This window comes from Cygnus olor, chromosome 12 (genome assembly GCF_009769625.2).
Source record: "Cygnus olor isolate bCygOlo1 chromosome 12, bCygOlo1.pri.v2, whole genome shotgun sequence".
Classification (NCBI taxonomy): Eukaryota; Metazoa; Chordata; class Aves; order Anseriformes; family Anatidae; genus Cygnus; species Cygnus olor.
Genome location: NC_049180.1, coordinates 21706655 through 21732502, shown reverse-complemented (window position 1 = coordinate 21732502; position 25848 = coordinate 21706655). Strand labels below are relative to the sequence as shown.

The 25848-nt window shown below is 35.8% G+C and overlaps 1 protein-coding gene across 1 annotated transcript in view; it reads left to right on the top strand.

Annotated features, from left to right (window-relative positions):
- Positions 1–25848, top strand: part of LOC121076929 (neural-cadherin-like) — a 43983-nt gene that overhangs the window by 8427 nt on the left and 9708 nt on the right. Inside the window, exons 2-17 of the mRNA XM_040571572.1 lie at positions 6800–6997; positions 7875–8100; positions 10543–10747; positions 12345–12456; positions 12847–13096; positions 15939–16081; positions 17426–17598; positions 18559–18727; positions 19430–19600; positions 20178–20350; positions 20941–21108; positions 21676–21925; positions 22025–22152; positions 22545–22731; positions 23448–23591; positions 25061–25344. Coding sequence (XP_040427506.1) covers positions 6800–6997; positions 7875–8100; positions 10543–10747; positions 12345–12456; positions 12847–13096; positions 15939–16081; positions 17426–17598; positions 18559–18727; positions 19430–19600; positions 20178–20350; positions 20941–21108; positions 21676–21925; positions 22025–22152; positions 22545–22731; positions 23448–23591; positions 25061–25344 — 2981 coding nt within the window. The remainder of the gene's footprint in view (positions 1–6799; positions 6998–7874; positions 8101–10542; positions 10748–12344; positions 12457–12846; positions 13097–15938; positions 16082–17425; positions 17599–18558; positions 18728–19429; positions 19601–20177; positions 20351–20940; positions 21109–21675; positions 21926–22024; positions 22153–22544; positions 22732–23447; positions 23592–25060; positions 25345–25848) is intronic.

The following is a 25848-nucleotide window of genomic DNA, read 5'->3' as shown; positions in this document are numbered from 1 at the left end:
ATGTGACTAAGTGCACAGTCGAAACACTTCTTAAACTCTGGCAGGCTTGGTGCAGTGACTCCTTCCCTGGGGAGCCTGTTCCAGTGGGCGACCAACCTCTCAGTGAAGAACCTCTTCCTGATGTGTAGCCTAAACCTCCCCTGCCTCAGCTTCACACCATTCCCGTGGGTCCTATCACTGGTGACTAAAGAGAATAGATCGGCACCTGCCCCTCCACTCCCGCTCGTGAGGAAGCTGTAGACCGCGATCAGGTCTCGCCTCAGCCTCCTCTTCTCCAGGCTGAACAGGCCCAGTGACCTCAGCTGCTCCTCATAGGTCTTCCCTTCTAGGCCCTTCACCAGCTTCATCGCCCTCCTCTGGACACTCTCCAACAGTTGTACATCCTTTTTGTACTGTGGTGCCTAGAACTGCACACAGTACTCGAGGTGAGGCCGTGCCAGTGCAGAGTAGAGCGGGATTTTATTTGTCCTAATTCAAATAAATAACAAACCCCGAGTTTTCAAAAAAACATTTGTATATCTAAGGTAAATGTGTAGAAGTTGGAGCAACTTCAAAAACAAAAAGCAAAATACTAACTTGAATAGTTAATTTTCTGATAGATGTAGATGAGAATGCATTAATGATATTGACTTAAAGGCTTGCAAGACTTCTAACACCCTCAAAATCTCCATTTAAAATAAATTGAAATGACCTAAAAATGCCAGAGCAACCTTGCTTCTTACTCATAATTGTTTAATCATAATAATACAATACCTTTTCCCTCAGTAAATTCAAGGCATGTACCATATTTGTCTGCAATTGTAGAGACATGTTCACTCAAGTAAATATTCTATATTGACAGACTTTAAAAATCAGACTGTATGGCATTGTCCGTTTTATCAATTTTACAGAGGCAGAGAAGCCTACATTTTTAATGAATACAAAAATTTTATTTTCAAGTCTTGTCTTACAGAAGTATCCATTGGATTTTTGAGAGAAAAGACAGTCATGTAATCCTAATGAAATCAGAAGTCTGAAAATATGTTGTATTTCATAGATTGACAGCATCTTTTATAATTTGACGTGGTGAAAAGTGATGGGTTTAGGGGCAACTCCAACCTACACTATTTGAAATTGCAATTGAACTATTTCAGCATGGATGATTTTTGAGGCTTGGTTTAACCAGTGCTGCATTCAAAAGTTGTCAACTGAAAGGCTAAGTATTAAAGCCTTCTCCTCCTTCCTGCCACCCTTGGTCTATCTATGTAGATAGGTGGGGAAATGTATATATTTTTTTTTTCTTCAAAGGATGAAAATTGTGAGACATTGCATATTGATAAATTTCCTGGGAGCAGAAACTTGGATCAGCTAGTGAGTTTTGTTACCCAATGTAGTCTGAATTCACGATGTGTGAGTCAGTATATGAAGTCCTTCCTGTGTTTACCAGTTTTCAGCCACAGATAAATACACATGAAAATTCAATTTCAATATGCATGAAAAATCATAGGTAGATAACTGTGATGAGGTTTCATCATTGGATTAGCAAGATTGATTTTGGTGATAGGGAATGAATTTCAGTACTGCAGCTCTTGTCAGTAATACTAAGTTAAAAAGAAAGACATTCCAACTGGAGGGACTATCAGAGAAAAAGCAGACTTCAGAATGAGCTGCCCTGAGAAGGACTTTTGGTGAGAGACAAATTGACTCTAATAGGGAATTAATCAGCTAAAGCACGAGAAGCCTATGGATTAGAGATTATAATTTTACTGTTTTGGGTTTTATTTTTTTTAATACATAAACTCAAAAGGAGAGGCTGAGTTTTGATATTGCAAAGGGCAAATAAGTGGTGTTTACAAATGTGTGGGAAAAGCAATCTGCTTGCATAACCTGTTTTCATTAGTTTCAGTAGTGAAGAAAAATAGAGGGAAAAATATTTTTGATCAGATAAAAAGGTGATTTTATCATTTTGAATATGAAGCAATATTTTCAGTATAACGTCTAAAAAATTTTAAGTGTTCCAGTGTTATGTTATTGTCATCATATGCAGCAAGAGGCACCTTGAATTTTATCTCTTGTTGCTCATTATATGAGAAAGCAATTATTTGATTTTTTTCTCTGTTGTCTGAAGCTAGGGAAAAAAACCTGTCAAATGCAAAATCTGCTTGTGTGCCAATATAATCAGCAGAACTATAGGAGGATTCTTTGAAAGAATGAAATTGTGTAAGATATCTTCAGTGTACATGGCTTGAAAGTCAAATATGCTGTGTTTAATATTGAGAAGTTCTTATTGTCAGTGTGTTACAGAACAGTTTGACAAATATTTTAGGGATAATTAGGCCTTTGTCAGATTCCTCATGGGGATCTCAGTAGTGGGTTGACTTACACTGCTGAATGTGGTTGTAGGTTTGTGTACTTGCTGTCAGGGCCTGGTATTCCGAACTGATAATTTAAGTAGAACCTGTTTGTGTGCTTGTAGGACTTAACCCAAGTACACAGAGGATTACCAGTTTTAAGCTGTTTCTGCTAAGATTTTGAGTGGAATTGTAACTTATTATGTCCCCCATAGTGTAGTACTACCAATAAATTACTATTAATCATAAATCTAGTGCAGACGTAATAATACAATAATTTAGTACTACTGTTAATATGCTAATGTACATGTATAATTAGTATAGCTGCTGGGTAAATATTGGGGATGCTGATATGTGTGTTGATGGAAGGCAACATCGAGACACCTTAAACTATCAAGTGAGGTACTGTTGGAAAATTCTTTCTTCCACTATCTTTGAAGCACAAATAGTGTTCATAAAGGATAGTGTCTAACCATAAAATGGGGGAAAATGAATTTCATATACCATATTAAAAATACTTAGAGGTCCATTGTAAGCTCCATTCTGTAGAAAATCAACTATTTTGTAGGAAAATGACTATGTCAGTTAAAAAAGATGACAGTTGTAAGAGACTGCATTTTGTAATGTATATGTCATGACAATTACAACAAATGGAATGCTGCAGTCATTAGAGTCTGAAGTTATCCTTGAAACAAATTACATTCATATACTTATACTTGGGAATTCTTAATGTTTTGTCCTGCTTGAAATGCGTATGTTACACGTTATTGTTCATGTCAGTCTCTTAATCACATTGGTTGTCCTCTGGTAAGTCCTTGTCTGATCATGCTTCATTGGACACCCTGATGTTGTTTCTACAAGTTGTCAGGTCGCATTTGTAGGTCTCTCTGCAGACAAGTACAGTCCTGTGCAGTTCTGTTACAGTTCGTGCTTTAATATATGGTACACAGTCAAGGGAAGACTTACATATAGTCATTTTCCTCTGGTCTGCCTTTATCTGAAAGTGAAATCATGTCTAATCTTGATGATTTATTTAGTATTTTTGCTTGAGAATCAGCCTATGGTTGATGGAAGAAAATAACATAACCACTAGGACCTGCAAGGTCATATGCAGCAGATACCTATACTGGTCAAGAGAGGCAATTACGCCTGTCTGTCTGATGGTGTGCATTGCAGTTCATGCTGACTATCCTAACGAGATTCTTAAGAATATTCAGATGTTTCAGAGGTAGGCAACACATTACTGAAAGCTTTGATCTTGCCAAGATGTCAAATGACATTAAGGTCTCTTAACTATTAAAACACAGGTACTTGGAGGAACTTTTCCAAGTCCTTTTGGTTTCTGATTAATAAAGCTTATTAGGTCATTAGAGGATTAATCTCAGTCTTGATGCAGTTTTCCACAGTATTGCAAGAGGTATTTCCCAGTTATAATTAGGCACTAAGAACCAGCTTATTAATGTTCAGTGAAGTGGCAACCATGACAAGAGTGGATTTTGTATCCAGGTTTGTTAGTACTTGTTCAATTCAAAACAGTTAATTTTCAGTAGTGACTTAAGTTTTGGTAGATGAATACATGCATGTCATGGGACTGATGGAAAGCACCTTCTGAAACATGTCTCTTTGAAACACATCTGGTTTTATTTACTAGGGTAGTCAGAAAGAATATCCATACTGCTGCATTTTACATCCTCATTTTTGAATCCTTTTTTATGTTCCTTCTGGCTTCTTCTATGATAAACATTTCAGCAGCATCTGCAAGCAGAGGAGAAAGTATGCAACTGCTTTCATAGAGTCTTTCTAAACATTGAAGAGACTTATATCTGGGTACCCTGTGATGTCAGTGCAGTAGGCTCACCTCATGGTCAGTCTCTTTTTGTGTTGAGGCAATCTCAGCATCTCTTTGGAAATGTGGGCTTCTCGTGCAGTGTAATATGCTAGAGAAGTCAACCTGCTCATCCTTACACCAGGACTTTCAGCACTTCTGGCTGCAGAAGTGCAATGCATAACACAGTTTATTTCAGAGTGTAGAAGACTTGTAAGACTTGGCTGCACATTGTAACTGGATTTTTTTTTTTCATGAAAATGTAAAAAGGGGAGTTGTATGTATTCATAGCCTATGGTGATGCAAGAAATGTTTCAGGTTCTCTTTCAGGAAACTGTTTGTTTCGGTGACTTACTATTCCATAAATCAGAAGCTTGTTTTTGCTGTAGCCTCTGCTTTTATATACATGTTGTCTTAAACTAATATTAATTCACTGTAACATTAGATTCTGAGTAGAGGATATAATTATAAAGAAATTCATTTGAATTTAACAAGTTACCATCAATTCAATTTCTATGCTAGAATTTAGATGAATGAATGCAGTTTTACAAGTGTAATGGAGAAGAACTTCTGTGATTGTCTTGGGTGAGTGCTGATTTTTATACTAAGACGGTTTTCTTGGTAAGAACAGAAAGTTCTCAGAGGTCATGATGGATTAAGTTTCTGGAAGCTGAACTAAGAAACTGGTATTTGACATTGTTAATCACAGTATCAAGGAGTTTTCTTTACGACAATCCACTTACTGGTTGTTTACAGACTGCAGATTATGATAAGGTGTGCTAAATATGCCACTTGCTATCAGACAGAGGTTACTAATTATGAAAAGCTGAGACTTCCAAGAGGCAGACACAAAAGGTGCATTAGTACTGCTGCAGAAGTTAAGGGATAACATCAGTAAATGCATACATCAGGTGAAAGTAATATATTTTAGATGGAACATTGGTGTGCTTTGGGGAGAGATGTAATGCTGCAATTAGGAAAGAAGAGAGGGAAAGTACAGTCGTTCAACACAAGTGGCAAACCTTCCTGGAATAATATCCCTCCCTAGCAAGATAACAATATTTACAAGATTAGACCCTTTGGTAACACTATATTTAGTCTTAAATACTTTGTATTGCTAATTAAATTAAAACTGAGAATTTTAGTTGTTCCATTCTGTACTTACAGGTGTGTTGTTTCAGTTCTTGTAAAGCCATTTTGAAGATGTGTGTGTGTAGAAGTTTTTATGTATGTATATATAATAAATACACAGGGAAATCAAATATTAACACAATCATTTTATAAAATTCTGACTTTTCATCCATTATTAAACTTGTGGATAAACCATTTTGTAAATGTAGACAGCTGTTCTTGCACAGGCCATATTCCCTTTCAATTCCCCAGGCTTGTTAGCTTGGACATAGTGCCATGTCCGTGCAGCTGTAATGCTTTCAGAGTCAGATTGGGTGTGTGCTCACTGCTTTTCTGGAACCAGGAGCATTAAACATGGATGGCAGGAACATTCAAGTTGGCCTCTGTAGTGCAGCTTTCTACAAGTACGGTGCCAGTCCACTTGCAGCCAAGCTGGCCAAAAGGCCTACATCTGTTTATACTGTGCTCTTTGGTCTTGCTGGTAAATATCATCAGTTACAAAAAAAAAAAAAAAGTATTTGTCATAGTCTTATCATAGTTTGATGTCTTCTCAGCGAAGTTGCTTCAGAATCTGAGCTAGCTGTGTGTATTTGGAAGTAGCATTTACCAGTTGGAAGTATACACGGGCTGCTGATTAAGGAGCGCAGAGACAAAAAGGCTTCCTGTCTGCAGCAGCATTTTGCTTTCTTTGACACTGAAGCTTTTAGTCTATGCTTTTGTCTTTCATTTAGAAACATTTTTCACCCAGGGTTTTTTTCTACTTCTTCCTCCTTTAACTTAATGCTTGGAGACGTCAGAACATTTTCTTCGATCTGACATTTTTCCTTTTTGTTACTTTTTCAATGATGCCTGCCTGCTATTTATTACTTGTTCAGGAGCTCTGTTGCCCTCACTGGTTGGTTTAATAATGGCAGCAGCATAACAAGTACTTTTCCATCAATTTTTAAGGATATTCTGTTTCTGATTTCTGGATAATTGAATAGTTCCATTCTCTGATGGATTTTTTTTTAAACAGCATTTAATTTTTAATAGAAGTGAAAACCATATTAAGACTTAAGTGAACTTTCCATCTTGGAAATTCATTATTTAGGGTAGATTGGTTAGAATCTTTTTGATGGCAAAAATGTAATTACTTTCAATGTTCAGAATTGTTGTAATCATTGAATATACTAAACAATATTTTTTTTTCTTCCAGCAAAGTGCTTTCAGGAAACATGTATTTAAACTTTGAAAATTTAAGAATGTGTGAACTTTCCTAAAAAGAGATGTTGGTAGGAAATAATATGGGGTGGCCCTGATCTTGCAGTTTGGCAGTACTTGTGCTGGTTAATTTATTTTATTTTATTTTTTCCATTGTGTCTGGATGCTGTTGGTTGTAGGAGAAGAGCCAAAGAAGTCTTTCTGAATTAAATGCCAACCATATTGCAGACAGTACACCCTCAGGAGTTGATATGTGTTGCTTCTCTGAGTACCATTAAACAGCTAAATATTTATTCATTTTTCTTACTATTAGGAAAAGATCAGTACTTGTTGCACTTAGCACTTACTGCGACAGATGCAAATGACAATGTACCTGAATGGGCCATGGAGCCCTTCCCGTTCTTGGCTGTGGTTTCTCCTCAAGCTGCCAAAGGTACTCAAGTATACAAGCTGCTTGCGGTGGATGCAGATGAAGGGATCCATGGAACTGTAGAATATTTTCTCTTGGAAGGTAAATTTAAATCTCTTTGTTACATTTGTATGAAGCTTCACTATTTTAACTTTTTTTTTTTCTCTTATCATCAGTTTCTTTAGTGGAAAATGTTCCTTTCCTACTCAAAAAGATTCATAAGCCTTTGGCTTTGTGTGTGAAAAAAATAAACTTTTGGTGAGCGTATGGACAGATTGGCCAGATCGGAAGTGAGTTCTCTCTGTAAAGTTGTGTTCCTGCCCAGATTATTGCCCACAGGGGTAATGGGGACTGGAGTGGTACTGGACTGCAAGGCTTTGCAAGGGGGTGGCAATGGTAGCCATAGTCAGCACCCTTCTGCTGCACTGACTGTTTATGAGAGAGGACACTACCTGAAGCAGAGTTTGTTGGGTGGAAGAAGCTAATGTTCCTTCTCCTTAGCAGGAGCTGTGCTTCTGGATCATTCCGAACAAATCTGTAAGGGTCTGGGTTATGCCTTATTTTTGCATAGCTACTATAGGCTCGCTGATGATTTTCTTTGTTGAGGCTCTTAAAACAAACTTCAATAATAATTCAAAACTGTCTAAGGAGAAGGGTCGTGGTGATACTACTCCAAAGGTGAATCTGTCCTTCTTGACCAGGACCCTAACAGGGTGTTTTCTGCTAAGGGATAGTTAGGGGTCAAATAGCAGCAAAGTACTGGAGGATGAAGAAGATAATAATTGCCCAGGAAAGTAAAATGAGATTAGAAATGTAATTGGTGATGTAGATAATGAGTTCAAAACAAACTCTTGATATTTTTGTGTGTACGTCAATTCTAAAAGAAAACCACTTCAGGAACTGATACCCTATTTTCTTCTCCATTTTACTTAAGTAAAAGTGTTCTTGCTGACAGCAGTTTGTGGATCTGTCTTCTTAGGTGGAGAAGACAGATTTGAAGTCGAGAGGGACACAGGCTGGATTAAAACGACAGGTTTGCCATTGGTGAGGAACAAGGAGTATTTACTGACTGTACTGGCAGCAGATAAACTTGGAAACAAAGGGTCTCCAGCCTCTGTTTCTATAATTGCTGGATTTCGACCACCGCAGTTCAGCAACATGTCATACTTTGTTCATGTTCCTGAAAGTATGGCACAAGGAAAATCGTAAGTAACAGTAACAAATAATGCAGTGAGATTGTGTTCTTAGTTTAACTTCTGTTTGATCTCTCCAAAGCCTCAGTATTGTTTATGAATCGTAAATAGCAATTTAGATATCTTAATTGAAGTGATAAATATCATTTGATTGATGTATTCTTAGTATTGTATGATATATAATGTATTCTTTCTTCTTTTATAAAGAAAAATGGTAACAAATAATTAGAATTTCTTGCTTTTGAAATGATAAGAAAAGTATTAGCAGATGATGATTGTGTCCTAATTTTCAAAGAAAATACAAATCAGAACCATTACATCATAAAGAAAGATACCTTGTGTAAATGCATGTATGAGCTCTCTGTGCCAACATTTGAAAAGTGCCTTCTCCACCAAGTGAATATTGAGGGTAGGGGGGGAGAGGGGAGACTGTCTTTCCTGTCTTCATTAATCACAGTGACAAACTGAGCAAAAATGAAGATGCCACAAAATATGTCATTTTACTTTTCCATCCTGTGTCTAACCACGTGGATCTAAATATCACGGAAAATGTTAGTAACGTAGGTCTACCTGAATACTCAGTTCCGTCTTTCACAAATTGTTTTGGTTTTAGGGCAGACATTTCCTTTTCCAGTTGAATCAAGAATACTTTTATCCAGTAAATGTCTTCCTTGTGTGGCCTTTCAACTGTTATTTAACGCTATGTTGTCTGTAGTATTCTGTTTTACTGTTGAGTCTACAACAAAAAATTTTACAGTGTCTGAGGTTTGTTAAGATAAAAAAAAAAAATCAGCAGCTGTTAATAGCAAATAAGTTGTTTGTTGTTTTTTTTTAAACTGCAATGGATTTATTTAGCACAGGTATAAAAGAAATCAAAGAACCGTGGAATGCTACAATACCTAACTGGTATCTGCTATATTGGATTCAATAATGTTTAGGAAGAAAAATAGTGGAATTCTTTGTAAATATTTTTGTCACTATTTAAAAATATGTTTGCACAATTACGGTGATAGTAGATTAATCAGTTTGTGAAGTTACATGGTAATATCCAAAAGGAATTAAATATTTCATATGGTTGTTACTATGTCATAAGAGGCTTGAATATAAACAATGTGCCCAGCGAAAGTGATTTACTGTTGTGTGTTAACCCAAGTGTGGTCCTGAAAATCAATGCAGAATCCTGAAATTCTGATATTTATATTAGACCAGTTGCAGGAAAACAGAGTCGCTGGATTTCTGGGGTAAGGATTTCACAATTGTAGGTGGATTTAAGACTGCTGCTGACAAGAAGTGTTACCAAGCCTTTCTTTTCTTTTCACCTGGCATTGGCTCTAGTATGCTAGCTGTGTTGGAAGACTGATCCAATGACCGACAAAGCAAAAAAAAGAAAGATTTTTCAGTTGGGTTGTTAAATGTGTTCACAGCAGGGCCTCGTGATTGTTCGTGGTGACAGAAGGAGAGGAGAGGTGGCATGAACTTGCAGCAGGGGTAGGGAGTTAGAAAGAGGGCAAAGTAATTCCTGTTGGCAGGAACACTGACTTGTGCTGGCTTAAACTGACTGAGACCACATCGCAGAAAAATAAGCAAAAAGAATAAAGCAATATAATGACCTACAGCAACCTTTTGCAGTATTTTTTTTTTCAGTGTTGCATCTGAGGGAAGCTAGAAGACAGCAGCATGAAAATAACAACAGGAAAAGAAGTGTTCAGACAAACCTCAGTTTGTCTTTTTGAATGCAGTTGTCACTGGATCTTAGGTGTTTTTGGGTTCTCCTGGGAAGTGGAATCTTTTCTCCTAAGAAGTCTTCACAATAAGACAACAAACATTTGAGGAATTAGTATTCTGTTTTAAACCCTTAAAAATTATTGTTTTATAACTCATAACTTTTACTTCATATTGCAAATGCTTTTCCTACTTGAAGCACTTTCATGGGAAAAAAGTACCAGATGAGCTAAAAAAAACAACGTCCTGGTATACGCTGTTACATGCACACTGCTAGTGACTGGCTGTTTTCCTTTTGCAGGTATCTGAAACTATAGAACAGTATGCTGAAGCGTATTATACTGTTAGTAAAAAGAATCTTTTGTAGCTTATTTTATCTTTTAGTTTCCTTCCTGAAAATCATCACCACCTTAGAAGAAAATTAGAGTAAGCAAATTCAGTTGCAACAAAAAATAAATCTTCTATTTCTGTGTTTTTAATCCTTACTGTGTTCTGCTTCCAAAAATCCTATCTTTTTCTGTTTAACTTCAAGATGATAAAAATACAGTATAACAAAATATTTGAATTTGGAATTTAGGTATAACTATCATTGACTTTGGTGGGTACTACTCTAATCAGACCTACAGGCTTGCACCTTCAGCTCTGTTGTGTAGCATTTTTTGCCCTTTTTTTTTCTTTATGTTATATTACATGCTTGAGATCTTTTTTTTATATTACTTCATTTTTATGCAGCTTTCTTCGAGTCACTGCTATATCATATCGAAACAAATCCCTGAGCTACAGTTTGCTAACTAATCCGAGTGGTCTGTTCGGCATTGGTCAGGCAACAGGGGATATCAGCTTAACTCGGAATGTGGATTATGAGAGTGACCAACACCAGTATCTTCTGTTGGTCAGAGCAGAGGAAAATGAGGAACAGCTCAGTAGCGCAGCTGAGGTAGGTGTTCACTTCTGCCATTCGGTATGTATTTGCGTTTTTCTTGAGTCTTCCCAAATATCTGCATGGATTCACTAGGAGCTTTCATTTCTCCAGCTCATACTACATATTCTGTTGGTCATTTTAAAAGTCTTTTTAACTCTGTATAGATTAGGAGGGCTGGTTTAGGTACTATTGGGTAAAGCTCATTTTTGCTGATCCTGAAAAAGCTGTTGCTTAGGGATCAATAATGCCATCCCATCATAGGTCAAAGTCTTTATCCAAAAAGATGGGAGTAGATGCAGCCAAGGCTAACATGCGGTTTTGTTTTACTCTCAGCCTTCATAAATTATGCAGATTTGTGATTACTCCAATTTAAAACAAAGGCAAAACAGAAAATACAAAGACAATTACTAGTTTCGTTTCAAGAACACAAACTGAACTTGTAAAGACAGGAGGTAATAAGTCATAGATGTTGAAAGATGATAGTTCATGGTATTTTAGAAAGCTGTTTGACAGCAGAAAATATTTCTAAATACAGCTATTACAGTTGTTTGAATTCAAAGATTTGCCAAGCTTGGAAATGCATGTAATATAACAGTTTGTTCCTGGTGTGGGAAATAGATATTCGCTGTCAAAGGAATGGGAGGTAGAATTATTAGGAACAGGTGAGAGGACACAGTACATCAGTGTTAAAAACAGTGGCTGTAGCACACTGGAGACTGATAATTTCTGTTGACCCTTTTAGGTACCACAAGATGAAGAATGACAGAATAAGACTTGAAAGAGGATTCTAAGATGATTTTATAAATACATTTAGCCTAAACGTAGTTTTATATGCCATACACCAATAGAACTTCAGCAGTCATGAGAAGGCAACTTCCATTTTGTACTAACATAAGTAAGCGTAGAGTGAGTATAAGGCTACCTATTGCATTGTGAGGCCAGAATACCAACATCAGACTTCAGTGTGAACTGTAGCAGTATGAACTGCTGTAAAGGCTAATTTAACACACTTCTTACTGCTTGGATTGTCAACAGTGCAACAGTGGGCTCTCATTTGACAGAGAAATAAGAAAACATTTTTAATGGTGTTAGAAGCAGAATTGTATTTCTTACTTGTCTTAACATGAACAGTTACCTTTATCTACTTCTGATTTACACTGCTGCAATTGAATTCAGAACTTGGTCTTGGAGATTTATACTGCTAGAATGTGATATGCTTGGCAGTAGAATTTTTAGTATTAAAAATAACGGAAGAGTGGGAAGATAAGATAATGGCAAAAGAATGCTTTGAAAGCAGACAGTCCATTTCTCTTTAAATTAATCATATGAAATAATCAAAGGAGGTGAAGGAAAAATAGAAGATGTTGATGTACGCAGCCTGACAATTCCAAATGTTTTGGAATCTAATATTTAAGCAATTCTCAGCAGGAAAAGAACAACCTAAGAAAAATGTTTTTTCCTATATGCTACAGCTTCCAAAGACCTCAACAATAATGTGTTTCTTTGTTTTGTTTTTTTTTGACAAACTCTTCCATCCAGTATTTCTAGAGCAATGAAGTCATTGCCTTGATTCACTTTGATGCCATTTAACACTCTCTTGTTTTCTGTTCAGGTTTCAGTTGTAATCACAGATGTGAATGATTGTGCCCCAGAATTTCATCAGTCAATCTACAGCGAAGTTAGTGTTCCTGAAACAGTTACTAGGACAACTGCACTTCTACAAGGTTGGTACTTTTAAAACCATTTGTTATGCTCGTCAGGAGTGTTTTTTCTCTCCCCACTAATTAGATTTCAATTAAGAAGGCAAAATCCTGCCCCAAGAGGGGGTAGCCACAACTCTCTGAAGGCAATTGGCATCTTGTAGAATTGGGTCATAATTACTTACTATTGCCACAGCCCAAATAATTTTGGAGGATGAGAGATGAAGTAAACAAATCTTCATAGGATTTTGAAGTAACAGGACTTCACCTGTTTTATAAATTATTTCAAGCACTACATGCCAAGACGAATGCTATTACAGTTTTATGCTATGCACTAATTCTTTTGTTAAAGTACTCAATGTTCCAATTCATAGACTTTGATCTACGCAGTGTCTTTATCTTCTCTTTTAACAGTGACAGCCACTGACTGTGATTCAAAAGAGAATGCCGAAATATTATATTACTCTTTGAGTCCAGACTTTAGTATTACTTCTCATGGTACTATATTTCCAGCAACAAAATTGGACTATGAGCGACCTAACCATCTGTATGAGTTCATAATTATGGCTGTGGATAAAGGAGAGGAGCCGAAGACTGGGACAGCAACTGTTAGGATTCATATTTCAAATGTAAATGATGAAGCACCTGAGTTTTCCCAGACAACGTAAATGCATATTCTTAAAATTCTGTTATCTTTGTCTTTTCCTGTTGCCTTTTTTATCCTGGTCAGAAGGCTGATCATTATAGGAGGGTAACTGGCTTATGTTCAATCAAATTTCAAAGTTAGTCTGACTAAAGCAGGATAATCTTTTGGCTCTGAGATTTTGTTACTACCAGTTAAAAAAAAAAAAAAAAAAAGGCTTTAAGTTTGGTTAAATATAAGGTTTAGACATAGTTTCAATGTGCATAGAAAGGGGTGGTATATAGACAGTCTCTTTTGGCAGATCTTGTGTTTCTGTTTTTCCAATATGTTTTTCCAATTAGTTTTAGATTAATTAGAAATGAAATTCCATTAGTAGCCTACCAATTAATGATCTTCCATTCACTTACTCTGCTAAAGTCAAGATGTTTGACTGGAAGATCTTGTCAGTTTATAAATAAGTAAATAGTACATTCTAGTTATTGCTGTGTTTTAAGTAGTTTTTTCCTGCACATCAGATGGATGGCTTACATTGCTATTCACTGTGTGGATGCTTGGGAAGGTTAGCAGTGGGAAGCCACTATTCCTGCTACTCTGTGGGAGATATGATAGACTATTGTTAAATGATATTTTGTTCCTATTTTTTTTGGTAAACCTCAGTAATGATTTTTATTCTGTATTTGGTACTCAGAGGTATCTGAAGCAATGTCAGAAGTGCTGTAAACTTGCATTCAGGTTGTAAGCTTAGTAATGAAATTCATTGTGAACTTCTGCATTGGCCTTCTAGAGCAGAAAGGCTCAGAACAAAACCTTGGAAGAGATTTCAGTAATGTGGTTTAGTTGAACAAAATGTCAAAGCTGACAGTCATTTTATGTAAAAGTAATCTCTGGCTTCGAAATCTTATGCCTTCCTTTTGTTCCTAAATGTTGCTTAGGAGATATGGCTTAGAAAAAATTGATCTTTTGTAAATTGTTAGTGGATATCTGTATATTGTCAAATACTAAAACAGATTAAGTTTCTCACTCTTCAGATGATGCCTACTTTTCATTTATTCATTTGTTTTAATATTCAGGGTCATTGAATGCCAAGTCCTGTATGTATTCCCAATTTTTTAATCAGAAATGAGAGATAGCATAAAGATGCTGTAAACATCTTCATAACATATTGGAAGCAGAGATCATAGTTAAACAAACAAACAAAGCAAACAAACAAAAAACCACCAGTTCTTATATTTAAAGCTTACTGAAGAACATGATTAAAATAAATATTATTTTAAATTGCCAAACATAAATAAGAAGCTTTTCTGTTCCCTATGCAGTACAAATTATATCTGTATAGATTGGTGATGGAACTTAATTCAGCTTTTACAATTCAAATTGTTTCAAGTTTTTGCTTAACCATGTTAACCAGGATTTGATTTTACTTTATCTTTCAGGTAATGAAAAAAATCTCAAAAGATAAATTTCAAACATAACTTAGATGAAGTTTTCTGTGAGATAGATCATCATGAACACCCATAAATTGGCTCCTGTTGAGAGACTAATTTGCAAGGCTAATACAAATCAAGATGATGATGATGTCCTAGTCCTGTGTTTAAATAGATTTATAGTCTGGTATAAACTCTAGATTCCTTGCCATGAGCTTTTCTTCATCAGTTATCTTGTGTCTCAATTATTAAATGCTTAAGGCTATCACTCTTTCATTTTGTCATTTTCCACTTTCTGCTTTTTAAGAGACCTCTTCTGATGACTCGAACTGTTCTGTCCCTAAATTTCATGTTCACAATTATCAGAACTGCTGTTCATTTGCTTTCCAGATGCAGAGTTAAAACAGTGTCCTGAGGGTTGTGACTGAGCTAAATCAGAATAATCTACTTCTACTTCATTGCATATTAAATTGAGGGAGGAAAAAAAAGCTGTCACTACAAAGGTTTTGGTGAAAATGGATATCTAGACAGCAAAAGCTAAGGGAGAGGTTTTCTCTGCACCCATTTTCTGTTCCTTTGATATTTATGCATTTCTCAGCGTAATGACAATGAGGTGTGAGAGTAATTGACTTCATGTAACAGCTGCAGTCACTGGGGTTGTATTTGCAATGAAATATGAAAAGCGGGCACATAAGCAGACTCAGGTACTCTGAGCGCAGTGATACCCATGTGTATTGTTGGATAGAGCCAGCTGCAATTCCTTGCTATGGCTGAGCTTTGGGATATCTACTACAGGCTGGTCTGTCATATGCTTAGCCTGGCCTATGCCCGATCTAGTCAGATAAAATAATAAATATTTGGGACTTTACTAAGGCAGAGGGATTTCTACTCCTGAGAGCATTAAGCTTAGGCTGATAATGCCTCTTAAGAGCTTACAGTGTCAGTGATGTGTCCAGTCCTGAGAAGAGATTTTTTGTAAAACTGGAGTTATGCACATATCCTCTGGATCTGATTCTCATCTTAGTCATGCTGGTGCAAAGACTACACTGAAAGCATTTGACAACTTGTGTCAGAAAGTATATTATAACAATGTTTTTAAATGTTTACTTTCATTCTGTGAATCTTGTAAATTAAAAAAAAAATTATACATTTAGTGTAATTGTTGTCATGAAGCTAAGCTTGAAAGCATCAACAGTGCTGAAAGTTTACAGTGGAAATTTATGGGAGGGAACAACAGAAAGATGGTTGGATAAGTCATCTATACTATAATTTCCTTTGTTTATGAAGTAGCATCTTAACAGTGCAATTGCATTAATAAATTACAGATCTCTGCAGTACCCTTTGTATAGGTAATCATTAGATGTTGTAAAATATTCCTCTATGTATATATTTTTTTCTGTCTAAATTTGTAAGTATGTTGTCATAATTTCATTTAACAGCTACAGGAGTTTTGTTTCTGAAGATGCAGGCCAAAATACACTGGTTGCTACAGTTAATGCTGTAGACCCTGATGGAGATAGTGTGAACTATGATATTCTATCTGGGAGTCAAAAAGGAAATTTTGTTATTGACCCAAAGAAAGGTAATAGTGTATTAGCTCTTTGCTGCTACAGAGCCATAATGTTGATTCTGATGTGATGCACATTAAGATTGTTTTTTATTAGACAACATTTATAAAAACTGAATAGCATATACAATTTTTGGAGCTAGTGCTAATCTAATAAAAAAATGCAGGAGAAATGTGCAAGTGTTCTAGACTCTCTCATAACATTAAAAAATTGTATCATTTTCCTAAAACCCTTGTATAATTGACAACTCTTATTTGTTTATTGTCTGATTTCAGTCAGTAATTTAATTGAGAGCATTGTTACTGATAATGGGTAACTTAAGAGACGGATCTTTATTCGATACCATCTCTTATGATCAGATCCATTGTTTTTTATATAGATGACTGTGTATAAGTAAACTTAAACGTTTTATCAATTAATTTTTATAGTCTACCAAGCTTAATTCAGAAACATTAACATTTTTTTTTCAAAACATTTTTTGGCTTTTGTTGCTTAATAAGCCAATAAAAGTTTGCAGTGGCTTGCAGCAGTTTAATTTCACAAATGATATCAGAAGAATAGTCTTCACTCCCTTGTCACAGAAATGGCAAGGAGAAATGGAAGTATGTCAAGAATAAGTGAAGCAGCTAAAACAGTACATCTGTAGGCACACTGAGCGACATTGATGCTGTGACAATACTCTATTGTAATGACAGTTGCTGTTATCCCTGATGAATAAGTGAGGTGATTGATGGATGATGAAGTGGATGAATGACAGCTTCTTTCTACATGGTCTCAGATAGCTGCAGTCTGGTTTGCTTTGGTAACAAATTTTTCATACATCTTTCTCTGAGAGTCAAATCTAGCAGGGTGTATCATTTGGGTGACTTGAAAGAGTAGCAAAATGCACATTTCTGAGGGTATGTCTAAACAGCCTAATGTTGCGGTGATTGTGTTGCAGGAAGGAAAACTTTTACTAATTTCAGTTGAGCTAGCATGAATGACTGCAGCACAAAGGAGACAGACTTAATTGCAATAATAAAGGAATGTACCCAGGCTCCCTGGTAGGGCTGAAACAGGTTAAACAGAAGTTTGCCACAATGTTTCTGGATTTTTTTTTTTGTTATGTTATCTTCTGCAGCAGATACAGTAAAGATAATGTTCAGGTCAGCTGAGCTGTAGCTGTTGTCTCTTTCAGCTGTGTAGGCATACGTGCAGACCTGTTGTTGTGCTGTCTTCATTTTACTATCAGACTGCAGTAAAAAATACCATAGTAATTAAAATGTAGCAGTCTTGTGAATAGTTAAAAAGGTTGGAAGAATAACAGGAATTGGTTAATATACTAAAAAATAAAAAAGCTGCAACCTGTTGTTTTTCAGGGCTAGTTAGACTTCATTCAAGTCCATTTCCAAAGTTGCATGGGACAGAGTACATACTTAATGTCACAGCTACTGATGATAATGCCTCCGGAGGGACCTGTTTTCTTACAAGTACTGCTCAGGTTATTGTGAAAATCGATGATGTCAACAACAACAAACCTGTCTTTCAGAAGGTGAATAAATGAGGCTAGATGATATACATTAGACTGTGTGGTGAATGTTTAAGACTGTTGCCACTGCAAGTGGTGCAGCAGATAAATTATTCAAGACGTGATCCACTTTATTTTTCTCCTCTTGATGCCACTGTCTTCTCCGTCTTTCCCGTCCCTCTCCTGAGCCTTATATGGTTTGTTCTTTTGTGGCAGAGCAGCTCCTGTAAGCAGACTTTTTCCTGAACCCTTTAGAAAAGATTAGGTTGGGTGAATAACTTTTGGTGTTTCAGTATGACACATGAAGGATCAATAGTTGTATCTATCCAGTGGACTTGTTCCAAAGTGTTCCAAAACACCTCCCTAAATTTCATTGTCTTCTTGTGATGATTATAAGTCTGGAATTGATGAAAGAAAAGATGGAAGGTATTTTAGCTTGAATTGTAAAGTACTGTAAAAATAAACGCTTGAATGTGTTTTCAGAATGTTCACTGGTATTTAACATTCCATTGTCTAAAAATTTCAAGTTTGATGCTAATGGCTAGTATGTTGATGAATAACATTGCACGTTTTAAAAAGTCCATGACGGCTCAGTTCAGTCTTGCAAATTATCATTAATCTGTTCTTGACAAACTTACTTTGCATAGAAAGCTGATTTTGACCAGAGCAATTCTATGATTTGGGCAAATGTATACTTTCTTTTTTGCTAACATAGAAGTATATTTGCATTTGGAAGTGTATGCAACTGTAACTTTTTGTCCAAATATTTTAATCAGTTGGAGTTGCATAGTATTCATATAACCACAAAATAGCAAGTAAAGTGCTTAAGTTAATCATGATACAGATAAAAACATCAGCATATCTGAATGGCAGTGTGGCTAAATAGTGTTTTTTTTCTTTTTTTTTTCCCCTCTAATGTATTGTTAAATCATATGGCAAGTTACATGCTTGATTGTTTTTGTTTTTGTTTGTATCCCCTCTCAGTGTCAGTATTATCGGGAACATGCTTCCGTATTGGAAAACCAGCCTTCAGGGACAGTTGTACTGCAAGTTGAAGCCACTGAAGCTGATGAAGGAGCCAATGGTATAGTGAAATATGGCTTGATGCACAGAGATGGTATCCTACCAGCATTTAGTATTCATCCTGACACAGGTAAACTGAATATCATAACTGATACTGGCACATAGAAACCACTTCATTAGGCTGATGGAAAACAAGCTTAAATAAGATCAGACTTTGTGCTTTGCACTGAGGTTTTTTGATAGCAAACAAAATATAAGGTGTTTTAACTGCACAAACATTCTGCTTTTAATTTCGTACATGTCCAGTAGAACTAGAACTAGATTTGATATTTTCCCTGAAACGTGGAAATTCTGCAGTGTGAAATAACTTCTGTGTCTTTGTAAGTAGATTTAAAAAATACATATTTTAGGTGCACATTATCTGGTAGCATTGTTAATGGCATATAAATGACTTATCCAAATGACAGAGTAGTCTTACAAATGACCAAGAGACTAAAATTTTTGGAAGGGCAAAACTAAATGCAGGCAGAATTTTTAGAGGATAAAAGACATGAAACTTGGTCTCTTAAAGTTAGTTTGGTATTACCTTTCAGAACTAAAGTCAATTGTATATAGATATAAGTGTTTATGAAGTTTGTGTCTGCCTGAGCAGTACAGTTTAAGTTCTTGAAATTGTTAAATCTTGTGACTGAAGCCTTGAACCTAAAATTTGCATTGTAGGTATATTTAGCCTATTGACTTGTATCTCAGTGTATCTACAATCAAATAAACGTCTACATACAGTATTGTCAAATGCGTAGTATTTTAATTCTGGTATTTAATTTGTTTTCAGGAGTTCTGACAACTATTCAGGTATTTGATCGAGAAAAACAGAGGGAATATTCTATCATTCTGACAGCAACAGACCAGGTAGCAGAACCACTCATTGGAATGTGTCAGATAAATGTTATCATTCTGGACCAAAATGACAATGATCCCAGATTTGAAAACACCCACTATGAATGTAATTGAGAGTCATTGGATAGAGTTTCAGTGCCTTGAGTGTGAGCTTACCTGATGTCTAAGATTTTTGGATTTTTGTCTTTCGTAGCAGTAAATCCTGTGACTAATTGGGTGATTGAAGCCAGAGATGCACTTATCTTAGTTAGTTTCAGAATTGCATGTATAATATTCATTAAAAACTTGGTACTTCTTGGTTAGTTATAATATACAAATCCAAGAAAGTAGTTTCTGATTTTATGCAATAAGCTAAAATTCCATTTGCTTATATTTCATACAAAGCAATTAGTCCTTTAGTGAAAAAAAAAAAAAAGCAAAACCAGAAAACCTGAAAAAGTAATAGATTGAATAAGAATTCCAGTTTATGAATGTGATAATACAAATTTCAAATGTGATCCATAACTATGGAATCATAACAGCTCTTGAAAACATTGTTTGATTTTATGGGCATTGTTCCAAGGGGGATAAAGTGATATCTTCCATACATTTTTACTTTAGTATTTCTTCATATTTCTTAGTAAGATGTTCATGGTACTTTAGTGAATTAATGATCAGTTTGAAATAACCTTTCCTTACATTAGATTTCCTAAGAGAAGACACAAGAGTTGGGACCAGCTTTCTTCATGTTGCAGCCCATGATGATGACTACGGCTCAAATGCTGTCATTACATACTCCATAGCGAATGAAGAACCAGATTATTTACAAATTAACTCTACTACAGGCTGGATGTTTGTCAACCAACCCATATCTCAGGTATGGTGCTTATTTTCCTTTTGAAGTGGTCATCTCAATATATCATAGGAGAGATGGAAGTCATGACGTTGTTCTCATTGCCGTGTTACCCCTTCACTTTAAAGGATTAATATGTTCTGTTTAAATTAAACCTGAGTCTTAGGCTTTTAGCTGATGAGCTCCTTGACTGTGAATTGCATGCAAGCAAGCCCTGCTTTCAGTTTGAAAGTAGCTTGAAAGTATTGAATCTAAGAACACTACAGACCTAGTAACAAAAACGGTTGATAGGTGAACTTAAGAACTCAGGGATTTGACAAAGATTTTGTTGTTGTTGATAGTTTATTTTAAATTTAGGATGTGTTAAATTTGCTATTTTTTTTTGAAACAAATACCAGTGTTTACCAACAATCATGAACAAAGAAAAGAGCAGATTATTCAGCAACCTTGCACCTACTTCATATTCTGAATTGAGTCTTCTCCACTTATGGATGTTTTCCTTTCATGCAGATTTTCTTAAGTATGCCTTTAACTCATGTTTTCATTATTTTGCTAAAAAACTCATCTGAGCCCTGATCAAAACCCTCTGTAATGAACCCTCTTTTGCTCTTCAGAGATCATCTATAATTCAAGAGATTATTGCTACAGATGGAGGTAATAGGAGCAGTAAAGTTGAACTTGTGGTAACTATTACCAGTGCAAAAAACCAGCCTCCACAGTGGGAAAGGGACAGCTATGAAGTTGTTATTCCAGAGAATACTACACGGGATACGTCAGTTTTGGTAAGTTTAGCACAGACTTGATTATTTTTGTGGCTCTAGAGTATCTGAAAGTGCTTATTTGCTTAAATATAGTGAGCTGCATAATTTTGTGTATTGCAGTGGCCAATGATTTGCTATTAGTTTTATTTCAAAAACGCTAACAATAACCAGCATTTTTGCTTTAATTTATGTGAGTGCAACCACTATTTAATTTCCTTGCCATTTGGATATTCAAATTTTTTGAATGCTGCCATCTTACCTGAGGTGATTATTGGACTTAAAATACTTAGACTTGATTGGTTTGGCTCAGAACAAGTAAACAGAACAGCTTTACAAAGTAACTCCAAAATAAATGTTTGTAGGGTAAAACAGTGAGTAATCAACCCTGTAGTAACTGTTAAACTTTGGCTACAGCTGTTTGTGGCCTGGGGATGTATCTAGTAGGGTTAAGATTTGATAGCCAGAAATACTTGTCCTAGTGTTTTCAGTTGAGAGCTGGAGATCTGAGAGAGTTGGTACACTGAAACTTTTAGAAGCGTTGCTGTACTTAGAAACCTGTTAATTACACAAACTCTTTGAACTGTGCAGACAATCAAAGCAACTTCTCCCCTTGGCGATCCCCGTGTGACTTACAACCTAGAAGAGGGACTTGTTCCGGAAACCAACATGCCAGTTCGTTTCTACTTGACTCCAAACAGAGATGATGGTTCTGCTTCAATCCTGGTAGCTGAGCCACTGGATTATGAAACTAGAAAGAGCTTTCTGCTGAGAGTTCGAGCACAGAATGTTGCTGCAGTTCCCTTGGCAGCATTCACTATGGTCTATATTAATGTAACAGGTGTGTAAGCTGTTCAGTGATCATATAACCATAGTGCATATTTTTTATTCTTATTATTTCTGTTTTATACCTGTTTATGTGCTCTTTCTGATGTTTTAGATGTCAATGACAATGTCCCATTCTTCACTTCATCTGTTTATGAAGCCTCAGTGGCAGAGGGAGCCGATGTTGGGACATTTGTCATTAAGGTCTCTGCCACCGACCTTGACCTTGGTCAGAATGGTGAGGTAAGCAAGTGTGGACCTACATCTTCCGTACAATGGAATAACTTCTGTATAAATAATGACTAGATAGACTAGGAGTCTTCAGCGTAGAAAAGGGATGGCTACTAGGAAAACATGAGATGTAATAAAGTAGTTAATTACAGATTTCTCTGCCCTGTCATTTGAAAAATGCAACTGAAAATAGTAGGTATGGGATAGAAAACAGGAAGAAATATTTACAGATGGGCAAAGTAGAAGGAAGTTAAATGACTTAAAACTAGAGACTGCATTTTTACCTAGTTTTCTTCGATCTCGTCAAATTCTCAACCACGACACTGTTCTTTAAGTACTACTTTAGTTATGAGGTATCTAATGAAAGAAAAGTACAGATTAACATCTTGTTTTTAATCCTTTAGATAATTTATTCTCTGTTACATGACCGCAGCAGAGACTACACATGTTTTCACTTGGACTCGCAGACAGGTTCAATATACACTACCTCAGTGTTTGATAGAGAGAAGAAGAGGTCCTATCTCTTAGAAGTCAAGTCAGTAGATGGCTCTGAATCAGCTCGACCTGGAAAACATGGGAGGCCAAACTCTGGTAAGAAACAGATACCTGTGACAAGCATGATTTTACCTGGGTTGGTATCTGAAAACAGCAGCTCTGAAATGCAAAAATAATTTTTTTTTCAATTGTACTTGTAAAAGTGTGTGTTTGTTTAAAAATTTTTTGACTGCAACAGTTGTGTCAGAGCTGGGAGAGATGTTTTTTATGACGATCAGGCAAGTTGTTTGTTCTGAAATAGAAAGAAAACTGGAGAGTCATAGTCAGAGTTTAGAGAGCGTTTCCTACCTGGCAAAGATGCACACGTTATCCATAGAATACAGACCTTATTTAGGTAGTGGAGGAGTTTCTCAAAGCACTACATATGCTACTGTATTAATTCAAGAGTAATTATGAAGTATGAAAGTTCAAGACAGAAAATCCTATTCTCAATTGACAGTTGTGCTTAAATAAAAAAGTTTGGCTTTTGTGGTTTCAGGACAAGAAGTTACAACTTAAAACTCTACAATTGCCATATTAGGCATCAATTATTCACATACTATCTGCTTAAAAAAATTGGATGTGACATTTCTTTGATACCCAAATGCTTTTGAGTAATGTTGGTATATATATTGTCCACAACCCTAAGGGTTTGTTCCTGTACTGTCTCCATATTCGTCTTCATTTAATGTGCAGCTAGACAGTTTAAGGAATTGTAGCTGATAGAAGTGGCACAGATGAGTATTTTAATCTCTTGTTTCTTGTCTCTCTAGACATGGCCTACGTGCACGTTTTTATCACCGATGTGAATGATAACAAGCCTGTCTTCTCTCAGAGTGTCTATGAGGTAAACGTGGATGAAGATCAGGATGTGGGCTCACCTATCATTACAGTCAGTGCTAAGGATGAAGATGAAGGTAAAGTAGTGGAATTTCACATACCTGTGTTTAAAATATTAATGAGTTAATTTCAGCACCCCAGGACATATTTGGTGGGGTTGGGAAGGAAAATGTCTTCTTGTCTCTAGATTTTAAAACTTCTTTAAGTGTGAACTGATCATGCATTCACGCATGAATGTTAGTTGATAATGGATCTGTGACACATAAGTGAAAGGACTTACATGAAGCAATGTGGGATGATGGGAAATAATTTATGTGCCAGCAAGTACAAATTTATTTTAGATCATATCTTCTTTTTTTCTTTTTTTTTTTTTTTTCCCACAAATAAGCACCAATAAAAATGTCCTGGTTAACTAGAATGTATCAGACTTGTACTCAATGAGATTTGTTTACTTTGTCTGCAGACTGTGTAGTTGTAAGATTCTTTATTTTTTTGGTACCTGTTGTCATATTGGAAATGAGACTTTCTAAGGACATGTGTTGAGTCTTAGCTGTGTTAATTTACAGATCAGTCAGGAATTCAGCAGTAAGTCATGTAAAAACAAGTACGTAACCAGTGCTCATAAATTAGAGAGGAAGAAGTGCAGGCTTCCGTCATTTGTCCATGGTGCACTACTAATCTGACTTTGCTATATGGTGAAACCATATGTGTTGTTGCACAGGTCCCAGAGGATTTTTCTGTCAGCATGTCTGTAAAGTGCAAGTACATCCTGGATACATTTGATTCCTCGTCCATTCAAGGAGATTGAGGCAGTTGTGGCTAAGCTATACTGAAGGTTTTACCTACACCAGGAACTCTTAGTTTATTATTTATGCTGCCTGCAAATCTACTCTATAATGTTGGATCAGGGTACTGAAGTTACAGAGATACGACCCTTCATTTCTGTCCTCTTAATAATGTAAATTATTAAAGGTGTAGCTATGAAAGAAGGGGAGGAGAATGGTAACTTCAAGGTAGAGCTTTCAGAATGAAAGGCTCTACATCTTTACTTGGTCTGAAACCATTGGCAAATTGGGATTGCCTCTGAAATTTTGTGAACTTCTGTTCACTATTAAGCCAGAGGAGAAAGTCATAATTATCCTCTTTGGTAAAATCTATGCATAAATAAATGAATGGTTCTATTTTATGAAGTATTTTTTGATAACTCATTCTTACATGCTGGGTGTTAGCAAATACAAATTTGTCTTTTTGGTCTTGTCCATAGTCTTGTCCAGTCATACTGATTATTGAGTGAATTGAAGGGATCATAAGTAAAAGCAGAATTAATACTTCATTGCAAAGATACATTTCATAACTAGACACAAGTTGTAATTGGGCATAGCAAAATTGAAAATACTAATCAGTAATCTAACATAGCTGCAGATTTTAACAGACTAACAAACTGTAATACCAAAAATCAGTTATGATTTGTACTTCATCGTAACATCCCATGTTTTCGCGTACTTACAGAAATTGTGTGTTTTCTGACACTGTTGGTAATTGACAGGAACAAATGCTAAGTTACGTTATCAGATCACTGCTGGAAACACAGGAGGAGAGCTTAATGTAGAAGCAGAAACAGGAACTATTTTTGTTGCCCAGCCACTGGATTATGAAGAAACAAAAATACATGAGATACACTTGTTGGCTTCTGATGGGAAATGGGAAGATTATGCAGTTATCATCATCAATGTCATGAATAAAAACGATGAGTCTCCAGTTTTCTCTATCAATGAATACTATGGAAATATAATTGAGGAACTGGATGGGTTATCAGTCTTTGTACTTCAGGTAGTGTACTTTCATGCACATTCAGAGATTATAATATTTTAATGAAAGAGCACAGATTACTCTGGTACAATTACATGAATAATAATCCAGCACAGATATATTATTGTAATTTAATTTTACTGAGTACTTTTTGTCAGTTGGAGAAATTGACTTTTAAGGAAGCATAATTGTGAAGATATTAAGCAGGATAAGCAGAATGGATCATCTGTGATCCTAAAATGCAGATCATTAACATTTTAAAGTAGCTATCAGAATAGTGTAGTTAAATTAATTCTATAAATATAAAAAATATAAAAGATGATTGTAGTAGTATAATGTACTACATTGTTATTGTAGTGCAAAACGTAGTTATCTACTCCAAATTGTTGCTCAGCCACCTCTTATTTGCCATTCATCTAACATGCACGTATTAGTAACATGCCATATACTTTTGCTTTGACTCCACTAGACTACAGGGGCATATAGTATATAATGCAATCACTTTATAATTACTGTATCTTTTTT